This window comes from Myotis yumanensis, unplaced genomic scaffold (assembly GCF_028538775.1).
Source record: "Myotis yumanensis isolate MYYU_CA2020_CCGP unplaced genomic scaffold, mMyoYum1.0.hap1 SCAF_2, whole genome shotgun sequence".
Taxonomy (NCBI): Eukaryota; Metazoa; Chordata; class Mammalia; order Chiroptera; family Vespertilionidae; genus Myotis; species Myotis yumanensis.
This window is the reverse complement of record NW_027223753.1, coordinates 188,954,133-188,967,187: the sequence shown is the minus strand read 5'-3', so window position 1 is coordinate 188,967,187 and position 13,055 is coordinate 188,954,133. Positions and strand designations below refer to the sequence as shown.

The following is a 13,055-nucleotide window of genomic DNA, read 5'->3' as shown; positions in this document are numbered from 1 at the left end:
GAAGCTGGCTCTCAGCTCCAGTCACAGCCATAGAAGGTAAATAAATCCCAGAATGAAAAAAAGGAGAGGTTGGGAGCTTCAGTCGCCCACCAGCCTGAAAACAGCCCTCAGCCCCTCACCCAGACTGGCCAGGCACCCCAGTGGGGACCCCCACCCTGAAGGGGGTGTGACCAGCTGCAAACAGCCATCAGCCCCTCATCCAGTCTGTCCAGGTACCCAAGCAGGACCTCCACCCTGATCCAGGACACCCTTCAAGGCAAACCAGCCGGCTCCCACCCATGCAACAGGCCTCTATCCTATATAGTAAAAGGGTAATATGCAAACTGACCCTAACAGCAGAAAGACTGGGAATGACTGGTCACTATGACACACACTGACCACCAGGGGGCAGACGCTCAATACAGGAGCTGCCCTCTGGTGGTCAGTGCACTCCCACATGAGGGAGCTCTGCTCAGCCACAAGCCATGCTGTCGGCTGCCAGTAAAGTAGTGGTGGTGGGAGCCTCTCCCGCCTCCTCAGCAGCACTAAGGATGTCCGACTGCAGCTTAGGCCTGCTCCCCGCTGGCAAGTGGATATCCCCCGAGGGCTGCTGGGCTGCCAGAGGAATGTCTGATTGCCATTTTAGGCCCAATCCTCCGGGGAGCAGGCCTAAGCCAGCAAGTGGTCATCCCCTGAGGGGTCCCAGACTGAGAGAGGGCACATGCCGGGCTGAGGGACCCCCCCCCCCCCCGAGTGCACAAATTTTTGTGCACCGAGCCTCTAGTGTTATATAATAGTTTTCACAGATCTTGACTATAATTCTTAATATGTATCCATATACCCAAATGACAATACCAATGACAATCTATTTTATATTTTAAAAATAGAATCCATTTCCTTGTCTTCTATCAGTTCACATTGTAGACACAGGAATGCACCAGAGAACATAGCCAGAGTGATAGAAAGGTAACATCAGGTATCCCTAGGATGTCTTAGTGACCTACAAACTGATAACCTTGTCAAAAGGGCATGCAAAGTGAAATGCTGACAAAGGCCAGGAGGATAATGACAATGAATGAACCAAGGCTCATCTAAGATGATCAGCGGCAAATGAGATTTGGCCTTACTGGATTAGAGAGAATCCATTTTACAGTTTCTCTCAGGGAATGACATGTTCTTTTTCAAGAGAAGCAAGAAATCTGGATCTTATATGAAATCTCTTTATTTTTAAATGAGGGCAACTAAATCAAATTTTAAACACTGGGTGAAGAGGAACAAAGTCACTGGCCCCCAGATGAGGAGGAGAAGTGCCAATAAAATAATTCTACCCAATCCATCTGTGGTGAGTGTTAAAGGAAAGGCACTGAAGGACTGCACACAGTGTCTAATTTCTTTTTATACCACAATCACCTGACAGTTTCCTGGGATAAATGTATCTCTATGGTTAAATCATCTCCACTCCCATTTCTCCAGCTCTATAAATAGACATACAAAACCACTTACTTTTACAAATCTAACTTGAAAAGCAATCTCCGATCAATAACTATGTTGTAAAAGTGATTCACAGTGATTAAAAACACTTCTTTCATGAAATATGTAGAATCACATTGCATTAAATTTTAAACACTTTAATCAGACTGTATGTGATTTGAAAATTAAGTTTTAACATGGGAAATTAAAATATATTAATGCTTTCCTCCTGTTTTATAACTGCTAACCCAGAATTGATTCAACTGAAAGACAAATGTGTCATTCGAATGTAGGGCAAAAAGGCACTATGCTTTCCAAATCAAGTTTGTTCAGTAAAAATTGTTCTGATCCTAGTTATATTTACTAAATGGCTCTCCTTATCTACATGTTTTCGTCTAGCTCCCCTATCTTACTGTAAAAGGGTGTCTCTTTTTTACACACTTGAAGGACACTCACTGTTACTATTCTCCAGTATCTGCTATTTTTCTGTTTCCATCCTCCCTCCCTCCCTTCCCCTTTTCCTGCATTAGGGACTAGCAGCACCCTTATTCAAGACAGTTTGATTTTTTTTAAAGGCCTTAACAACATCTTTAGCAGCTCAAGCAAAAGGGACTAGAAAACACAGCTGTTCCTGCTTTGCCAGACTTTACTTTGTAAAACTACACCGACTCTTTTTCTGTCTTTAACAGCAGGGAAAAAAAACACCAACAATTTTCATGCAGGGTTTTGGGGGCTGATGTCCTTCAAAATACAAAAGACTTTACAAAACAACTAAGGAAAAATATCAAGGCATAAAAATGAACAGTTGACTAGCACATACTTCTTAATTAAAATAAAATTTAGGTACAGACCTTGTTTGGTGGGCACAGTTTATGGCACCCGCACATAGAACAGTCTTATTCTTGCTTCAACCCCATCTGGGAGACTTATATTCCGGATGTCACCCGCTTGATGATGCTTTGATTACCTGTCATTCTAACCTCACCTCATCTCATGTGAACCCATGTGGCCTGTCCGTACAGCAATGTCGGCATTGCATTAACTTCTCAAGTGCCCAAAACAGCTTTCCACCTCATGTGTGCTCAGAATGCCAGCGTGCCCCGCTCTGTCTCACTCACTACACACCTACGCGCACTCGTTTGATTCCCACTCAGATGCTGTTCTCCCTGAGAAAGTCCAGCACCTGCCTCGTTTGCAGAGCAGGAGAGATGGTGCAACTCTGGAGCGTTACACTGAGATGCCCAGGGTACCCGGCCAATCGTGGGTCCACCTCCCCAGATTAATTTCTGACTTACCCTCACCCTTCACGTCCTGAAAGGTTGTACAGAATTCTTTCCACACAGGTTGACATCATCAAACTCACTTCACACATAGAGCAACAACAGACTTTGTCTTCCAACACGAAGAGAACTGCTTTGTACTCTCACGGCATGAGAATGGCACCCGAGGTGGCCGAATGGAACCAAGCCAACCAGCCAGACAGAAATGAAAGTATCTCTGTAACCTCACACCACCATGTTCGAACAGTTCTGGTTGAAACAGATCAAACCAAGACTTTGTTCCCCAGAGCGCAAAAGGAACAGGAGCAGAGGTCCCATAAAAACAAACAGAATAAAGAACTGAAAGGTGAGAAGATGAATAGTTCCTTTCATCCATTCCCCCACTTCGGTATTTTCCCCTCTACACATGAGAGCTTACTTTCATGGGAGCACAGGGTTAAAAGCATGAACTCTGATATAAGCCAGCTTGAGTTAAAAGCAAAATTCTACTATTTATTCGCTTCTGTGAGTTCTGTACCTTTGTTTTCTCACCTATAAAATAGTACTAATGAAAGTTCTTCCATAATGGATGGGCAATTGTGAAGATTACATAAGATTATTCATATAGAGACCTAGAACAGTGCCCCAGGAATACAGGAAAAACTCAAAAAATGTTAGCTATTATTATTTTCACAAGAGTAAACCAGATGATGAAGAGCAAGGTTTGGTTTTTCTAAAATATTCTATTTGATTATTACCTTGATTATTACTTGACAGTCAGAGTCATCTGTTTCATATAACATGCTAATATTCTCCACATGTATTTTTACTCAATTTCAAAATGGAAAGAATCCACTTATTTTAGAGAATTTTTTTCTCAAAAATCCTGGAATACGTTTAGCCACACAGAGCATCTTTCCCTGTCTCTGGTGTCCTCCACTTGATGGAACTGCCATGGTTAATGGTAAACAGGACGAGAGATGCCTACAGCTACAGCTCCAGAATGGAAGTCAGTTCTTTCATGACTAATGAACATCAACAGCTGATGAGATTCAAATGGAAATCAGCCCAAGTTCATACTAAATGTCAAGTAAATACTAGAATAATAAACAAGCAATATTTCTACCTGACCGAAGATGTAGACAGGTGCGCCGCAGACATCAGTCACACAAACGCTGCAGTCTGCGGAGCAGGAGATAATCAGCGAACTGCCACCCGGTGCGCACATCTCTAAGGAACTTATCTGGTCTTCATGAGGTTGGAACGACCTTATCAGAGTTGGGGCCTGTGTGATTCTGCTCTTACTAGAATTGAGACAGTACTCCTGAATGAAAAGAAATGCCAGAATTCTAAAGAGTCCAAATGTGAAATTATCACAGTGACATAATAGTTTTTTTAAAAGTCTGATACAGGAATGAAAAGTAGGTCCATTTGGGAACAATAATCTGTGATCCAAATGCAAAAGAATAGTTCATGATAACAGAGGTTAGAAAAATGACACTAACACTCAAAAAAAGGTTTCTACCTGATCTAACTAACTTGAAAAATTGAAAGAAAGGAAGGAGGGGGAGCAGAAAGATGAAAAGAAAACAATGAAAAGTAAAGTCAGTTATTTGATACAGGGGAACTTTATCACATATAGGTAGTCACATATTATACAACTTTATAATATTATTAGAAAATTGAGGAGGTAATCGGTGACACAAAAATCCCACATTAATTCAGGATGACAATAATGTTAGGTGAAGGACCAGTACTCCATTTAAATTATGTTTAAGTCTTGCTTAAAAGAAGGTATATCCAAATTATTTATGCTCAAATGATGTTGCAGTATCTTACTGACAATATTGCTTTTCTAAATTGGTTGATTGACTTGAGTGTATTTTAAGAGAAGATTTTTAATACTAAGGAAAATCTGGTTTTCTCTATAAATTATTTAAGAGAAGTCTCTGCTTAATACATGTAAATGTTTCCTTTAAAATACTCATTCTGTCAGGGGGATCACCTTGTAAGTTATATAAATAGTCTAACCACTATGCTATACATCTAAAACTAATATAATACTGATTGTCAACGGTTATTTTTAAAAAGTTTTTAAAATTAAAAATAATTGCTGTAAAAATAAATAAAATACTCAGAATGAATAGTTCTTCTTTTATCTAGGAAACAGACAAGACTGGATTCATAGTTATCTGCAACAAAAGGCAGTCAAAAGTAATAAAGTGGATGTAGACTGTTTTCAAATCACCTCTATATTCCATATTTTCAAACATCCATCAAGATCTCCTGTGGCGAGGTATCGATTCAGTTTATCAGTAGCCATAATAATAGATCCAACTCCACGATGAGCCAAAAATTCAGCCAGAAGTTGTTTCTTAAATGTATCCCAGAGTCTGACATACCCAGATCCTCCACATGACACCAAGTTAGCACCTCCTGATAGGAAAAGAATCACCTAGTTAGGAAGCTGTGACAACGATTACAGAAACAACTTCAGTGGCTTGCCCTGTGAAAGCATGGCATGTTGTAGAGGTGGGTAGCCCTGAGATCAATTCCCAGCACTTTAATTCTCTCAAATATAAAATTGAGATAACCCTATGATAACCTCACTGGGGTATGTTGAATATTAAATGAAATAAGGTATATAAGATGCTCCATTAAATTTAGTTACCTTTCCTTCATTCATTATTTTGATATTATTTGGGTTTTTAAAATTTAGACAGAATTAATTTATTCCTTCAAACAAACTTATAAGACATTCATTGCAACTTGATGATAATATGATTACATAAAACCCAACTTTCTTAATAACGTATTGGACACAAATACCAAAGAAGTAAAGCTCCTTATGCAGAGATCTGGCTGCATATATGTAGCAATAGCAGCATGATCATTAATTTCTCTGTATAGTAGCATGCTTAGAATCCTATTTATGAGCTTATTTTTACATTTTTAATCAAGAATTTATTGTACGCTCTTATGAGACACTTTTTTGGTTCATAGGCCTAGAACTAACCTTTCATTTTCCATTCGTATATGCTTTGTAGAAGCACTTTATCTAAATTATTCTTCTGTGGCAAAGTTTCTATTATTATTTGATAAATCTGTAGATGACTTTCAATTTGCTTCATCAATGTACTGCCAATTAACAATCATATCTGCTTAAAGTAGAAATAATAGCATGTAGCTGCTTCAGTGGAAACAATTTAGGAACACTGATAATGTTAAGAAGAATTAGTCTGGAGAGCAATTTCAGGATAATAGTTCATATTGTGAGTATAAGTGAGTTCCAGAAAATAGAAAGTTTTAGAATATGTTTCAAAATCTACTCTAAATATTCCAGTGCTTCTAAAGCTTTATAGGATTATAACTGTCAATTTTTATGTTGAAAATTTTTATATGAAAATCATGCAGATTTTCTACTTATAAATTGAATATGAAAAAATGAATAGAGAAAACATAGTGCAGCCCAGGCAATGTGGCTCAGTGGTTGAGAGTTGACCTATGAACCAGAGGTCATGGTTTGATTCCTGGTCAGGGTTTGATTGCGGGCCCAGTGTGGGGCATGCAGGAGGCAGCCAATGGATGATTCTCTCATCATGGATGTTTGTATTTCTCTCTCACTCTCCCTTCCTCTCTGATATATATATATATATATATATTTTTTTTTAAAGAAAACATGGTTCAGATATGTTGTTTTAAACATATAACACATATATGTCTAGATTCCTAATGTTAAGAAAAAGCACTTTTAACATATATATATTTTAGATAAAAAGTAAAAAATATGCATTATTCTCAAAAGGAGATTTTTATTTTGGGTAAACACAGGCTGAATTAGCACTAAGATAACATAGCCATTGAACAAGGAGGAGAAATTAAGAAAATGTATATTTCATCTTTATTCTATTAAATAACTATAGTAAATCATGTGGCAGCACCAGTGTTGGCATATCTTTCAGCAGAAGCTCTAACCAGGACCCTGATGCACAGCTGGTAAAGATACCCAAAGTGTAAGTTCCTCTCCAAATTATTAAGACCAAAAGTAGGCAGTTATTTTAAATTTTGCTATTGCCTCCAATCTCCAAGTTTCTCACTATTTGCTCCCAGCCCATCTGAACCAGGTGCCAGTGCTGTCCCACGTTCTGCTGCATGTAGACCTGCTCACCTCACATATTTGGAGCATTTTTCTTCTTTTTAATTTTTTGAAATTAAATTTATAGGGCTGGCATTGGTTAATAAGATTGTATAGGTGTCAAGTATACAATTCTATGGTATGTCATCTGATATTGCATATTTCTTACTGTGCCTTCTGCCCTACCAAACCTCTTTATGTCGTGGCTGGAACACCAGTTCTGATTATTACCCATAATAAGTAGCTTGCTTGAGTTGTTCTCACTCTGATTCTTGTGTATGCAATACTGCATATATTGCTGATGGCGTCTAGTCTAGTTCCTATTCTTGGACCCATCCTCCTGAGTACTAACTTCATTCGCAGTCAAGGCCTCCCATGACCCAGTACTGACTGTCAGCTAGACACAGTTGAACACTACAATGCTTAGATACAATTACACTGAATTCTCTTTATTGCACCCTTTGCCAACATTTTACAATATATCAAAGCACTCTGCAGTCAAAATATAAGTATACAGTTTACCTGTCGCTGCAATGTTTTTTCTTGCTTCAAGGAAGCAAAGCCTCATCACAGCGTTATCGCACTCGGTGCCAGTGTCACAGGAGCTGGCTCCCAGGGTAGCCTGCTCTGCTGTGGGGCGGCTGGAGCAGCTCCTCCCAGCACTGAGGAGCTTTTGAGGCTCTATATGTGTGATAGAGACAAAGCCAGGTGTCTTAATAAACAGAAACATCTGCTTTTCAAACAAATGCTTATGAACAACAACAGGCCCACTTCATCACAGGCTCAGATGACCCCATCAAGTCTCAGAATAGGTTTCCACTCAATATCCATCAGCCTTCTGCTATTCACTTTCTCAAGCCCAACTTGAAGGACTGTTTGATTGCCTTTTTGTTTGCATATTCCGTACACACTTGCAGAGTTTTCCCTTGATATGAATTCATAAGTACTTCATTTTAGAGTCACATCTTAGAGATCTTGATATATTCAAGACAAATGTGATTCTATTATCATAGCATTTGCAGCTTATTAATCATGAATATTAACCTTGCAAATAATTTAATGAAGATGAGACATAATAACTATTTAAATATATTTAAACAATCATTTTAGCAATATTACTTACTAGTGAGTTACCTTGGAAAGGACATTCCTAATGGGATTTTGATTATTTCATGACACTATCTCCAATCTACGCTAATAAAAACTAGGGATATTCATCTTAGGATGTATGAATAGTCTTTACACAGTTATGAAAAATCTATACAGAAGTATCTTCAAATTTTTAAGGTAAGAAATCTATAGCAATGCCTCTCGTGGATTTTAGAAACTTGATGCTATTTGCTTTCCCTTCCTTTATACTTCTATGCTTTAATTATAGCCACAGTTAGGTTTGCCATGAGACCAAGATGGTGCTCCCCTGAAGGCCAATATAGAGGAAGAGGCAGAATTCCTCCTCTCCATGGAGGGTTCAGATGAGCCCTAATACTTAGCTCCTTGTACATAAAGCAGGTCAGAATTTGGGACCTGCAGGCTAGTAAGTCCTAAATCTCTTAACTATGTTTCTTTACTCTGATCAAATCAGTCCCTCAACTTTACACACACAAAAACAAAAAACAAAACCTATATCTAATGATCAGTCTTTTCCTACGGTCCAATTCAGCCTTTGCGAGTTTATCCAATTGAGACACGCGAACCGTGCTGGGCCATGAGAAATTACATATTCATTACTCAAATAAATTAGTCTAAGAAAAAATCTTTAGTATCTAACAAAACTAAAATAAAATGTGAAAGGCAATTGTCAGGACATTTTGCTCAAGTATAAATAAAATATTCATGTGCTCTGCTAAATTCCCATAAAATACAATATACTCCCATCTAACGCTCCCACAAGTTTCTAAAAACAAGAAATAATTTAAGATTTCCAGGTGGCATAATATTTAATACAAGCTCTAGGCTGAGCCTGAACAGCCAATCAAGTGCACATGAGTTCCCATTTTCTTACCAAGGGGTACCCAAGGTTCACTCAAAGGCAATTTGGTGAAGTTTATTGGCAACAACTAAACTAGATAGAAATGAGAGTCTGCTCCCTGCTGTCAGTAATTCAGAAGCACTGATATAGTATATGGAGAAAAAAATGTCATGCCAAGGAGAATTTGCTAAGCCAAGTAAATATCAAGAATTTTTTAAAGTCACTTTGACAAGACAACAATATCACTAATCCCTTGCGCTTATGGCCAATCATCTATAATTTAGGAGCTAGCTGCAACAGTACATATATAAACAACCAGGCCTGCTGTGGCCTGGCTCAGCCACATTATTTTAGTTTCAAACTTGCACTCACCTGATTTTGATTGTAGCAGCCTCTGGTAATCAGGATGAAGGACATAGTGAGCATTTCCTGTGCTGTTGTTCCACAGAACAATTTCTCCATCATAACTCCCTATATGAGCCAGCATGGAGAACATAAATTGCCAGAAAGTTAGAGGAGTATGAGCAACAGCAATGAGAAGAAGTCATTAGTATAAGATCTTACATGGAATCTGTCACATAGTAGGTACTCTATATATTTTTGGAGACAAGTGAATAATAAAATTAGTATTTTTCTTAAAATTTAGAACTTACAATCTTTAAAACATATGTACGCATTATGTATGATAAAAATTACTCTATCTTTTTATTTTATAGAATAAGGGCTTTGCCATTAAACACCTTGAGTTTGAGTCCTCGTTCTGCCACCTACTAGCTGTGTAAGCTTGGGCGAGTTATTTAATTACATGATGTCACAATTTCCTCATCTAAAAAACTGGGTTAAAATTGTATTTCTTAGGGTTGATGTGCAAAATGAGAAGTACCTAGAATAGTGCCTAGCATATTATAAGTACCAAAAAAGTGTTAATAATTATCATACTTTTTTTAAGGAGTGAGGGCAGCCAAATCAAGTTTCTCTAGGTTTGTTTCCCATATCTCCTTTTTGATGTGTGTGTCTTCTTTTCATTCCCTCCCTCCTATATTATTTGTTGCATATTACTTTCTCCAATCCTAAAGTTTTCCCTACAGAAAGTCATTTCTTACTGCTCATCGCAGAGAACATAGAAAAACTCAACAAATGAGGGGCTAAGTCTGACCAAGTCTCTGCTCTCAGCAGCTCAATGAGGACAGCTCCCTACTGAGCAGAGTGTCAATATCCAGTAAAGAGCAGAGGGGAAAGGCTGAGTTTGAGTGGGGTGTACATATGGTGCCTTTCTTGGGATTTGGAGTGAGAAGAGAGTAATCCATACTAAGTCCTGTCCTGTCCTGGGGAGAGCCCCCTGTGCAACTCATAAATTGACCAAGGATGATATATCTCCATAGATTAGCTGTCCATCAGAGCACCTATCTTCTCCTGTGATTTTGAAATGTCCGACTCTCAAAGGGCTTAAACAAACATTTGCACATAGGACTGATGGGATGAGAATGAATGAAGACATCATCTATTCACCAATTACAGTGGTATTTTATGACACTTCAGAATAACAGCTCTACAGCCTTACAGATTGTTCCCATTATCCTGCAGTATGAGCTACTCCCTGCGGGGGTGGACTTCCAGCAGCTATAAAGCAAATTGAATAGCAGTGTTGGCTGTGCTGGAAGGTAATCAGGAAAGTCCTAAAAAACACTGCAACTTCAAGTGCAGATAGAGCATTAAACTTCATATTGCAACACTTCATAGCTATCCTGGCTGTTTTCCTGTAAGCTTTCATTCCTCTTAATTGATGACATTTTTTTATTCTAAAAAAAGAAAAAAGAGTAGGCTGTCAAAATATGGACTTGTTAATTTCATGGTGCGATCTGTCTTTATAAATTGTTTTCTTTGGCCAGAAATGATATAACAAATGACTGTTTCTTCTTAATATGTCACATCAAAGTCTGTCCATGGATCCTTTTAAGAACTTAAATTTGTCAACATTTTATGAGGCCAGTCTTTAACCAATATCACTTTGACTACATTGTGCCAAAGGGTTAATACATTCCCATTATAAAACATCTGAGTGCCACAAAAGTGTGATTTGTATCCAAAAGGACAATAAAAATAAAAGCTCACATTTATGTCCAGCTGGTGTGGCTCAGTGGTTGAGCATCAACCTATGAACCAGGAGGTCACAGTTCAATTCCCGGTCAGGGCACATGCCCAGGTTGCAGGCTCAATCCCCAGTAGGGGGTGAGTGGGAGGCAGCCAATCAATGATTCTCTCTCATCATTGATGTTTTTATCTCTCTCCTCTCCCTCTTCCTTCCTCTCTGAAATCAATTTTTTAAATTTTTTTTAAAAGCTAACATTTACTGATGAGCTTACTGTTTGCCGAACACTGAGGTAAGCCCTTACACAGATTATCTTATTCAATCTTCACTATAAAATAAGATATAGATACACTATTGTTAGCCCTGTGGCATAGAGAAAACTGATTTAAATAACTCTCCCAATACCGTGAGTTGCAAGTGGTGAAAATAGCATCTAAAGCCAGGTAGCCAGGCTCAGGTGCCCTAGAAATAAGGACCAAGAGTAGCTTTAAATGAAAACAATCTATTCACTTTGCAGTTGGGAAAAGTTTTTATTTTATTTTTTTGTTTTTGTTTTTTAAGTGAGTGAGATAAAAGAAACCAAACTTTCACCATTGATTGTCAAGTGAAGATTTAATTAACCTGTAGCAAGCATTTGTGGAGGTAAGAATGCAGCACAAATGATATCATCCCGGTGCTGTATCCCTCCTTCCCATTCCTCAGGGTGGATGAAAAACTGATTGAAGTTCTGAGGTCGAAACACGGTTATAGCCCTAGTAAAAAGGATATACAACTTAGCTGGGGATCTAAAAATAATAGAGATATTGAGTAGCCATTGTCAACGTGGGCAGTGTGACTTGAGAGGTCTAAAATACTACACTATCCAAAACATAATCCCCACATGAGATCCATTTACTGAACTTCCCATATTAAATTTTCTCTTGGATACTCTCATTAAATTCTCTGGTAAATTATAAATACTTAGTATTAAAAGGTTAATTATCCTTTCACAATCACTAATACCAAACATGTATGCACTTATCAGATTAATTATTCATCACCAGAACCCTACTGCAAGGTTTCCCTGTATGGAGCCACTAAGAGTTTTGTGACTGTGACAATGAAAAAGGGGATGAGTCTGTGAACACATAGTATTTGGTAGTTTGAACAAAACTGACAAGATTTCTTTTCATCAGAGCACCCAGGACTTGTTAACATACCCTGAGGCATTTCCCAGACTTACTTGACCACAGAGTCCTTTCACATACAGTGTCATGAAGAACTACCAATTGTGGAACACACTTGGAAAATGCCACTCCAAAGGAATGGTACACAGGACAGATATGTTTTGAACAGAAATAATCATGTTAAGAAGGTCAGTATCTTGGGGCCCTGACGGTGAATTTGAGGACAGACAAGGATGGGCAGAGAATGAAATGCCTGGTGCTTGATGGGGAAGTGAGGAGCACAAAAACTAAATTGTGAGGGTATTAATACTACCCTGTTCTCACTTGATTTGGACTCTGGCTACCAGCCTCTACTAAGCCTCTTCTTCCTTCTAAAGCCACACACAGCTCAATGAGCGTCTGTAACCACAGGCTTGGTGACTTCACTCTATTCTCTTCATCTCCCAGAGATCTTTCTTCTATTCCTACAGCTCTGAAGGTCTCCCAATTGTCCTGTCATTGTAACTCCTTATTCTCTGATGGATGTGGCTTTCTCCTCCTATAAACTCTTTTGTTTCTAGTATGTCCTGGGTCTCTTCTTGCCTCCCTGACTTTCACTCCCTATTCTCAATTTTCCCTTCCTTTTCTCTCTCCTCTTTTAATATGGACATTCCTTATTGTCATTCTTCCAATCCATCTCTCTACTCAAAAGAGCTTGTTCAGGAATTTTGTAGACCACCATGAGCTCCAATCTCGCTTATAAATGGTTCTTAAAACTCCCTTCATTTATAACTTTTTCCAGTGTTGAATAGTTCTCCCTTGCCAGTTGGCAGCTGCACATAGTGCTCACATTAGCAACATATCAAAAATCCAAAATTTTCATCTACCCTCCACATCAGCCCTCCTTAAATTTCCTATTATGACCATAATTTCAGCCTCCTGCATGTCTTCCTCTTTCTCAGTCAGGTAAAATACTCAGATTCTACCTTTGTGAGATGTTATATATTTA

The 13,055-nt window shown here is 38.5% G+C and overlaps 1 protein-coding gene across 1 annotated transcript in view; it reads right to left on the bottom strand.

Moving 5' to 3' along the window:
* The window catches only part of WDR49 (WD repeat domain 49), a 135,250-nt gene that overhangs the window by 35,818 nt on the left and 86,377 nt on the right, over positions 1–13,055 (bottom strand). The window contains exons 11-15 of the mRNA XM_070403635.1: positions 11,523–11,653; positions 9,185–9,283; positions 7,366–7,524; positions 4,957–5,144; positions 3,835–4,032 (exon numbers count right to left, since the gene is read on the bottom strand). Of these exons, the coding sequence (XP_070259736.1) occupies positions 3,835–4,032; positions 4,957–5,144; positions 7,366–7,524; positions 9,185–9,283; positions 11,523–11,653 (775 nt within the window). The remainder of the gene's footprint in view (positions 1–3,834; positions 4,033–4,956; positions 5,145–7,365; positions 7,525–9,184; positions 9,284–11,522; positions 11,654–13,055) is intronic.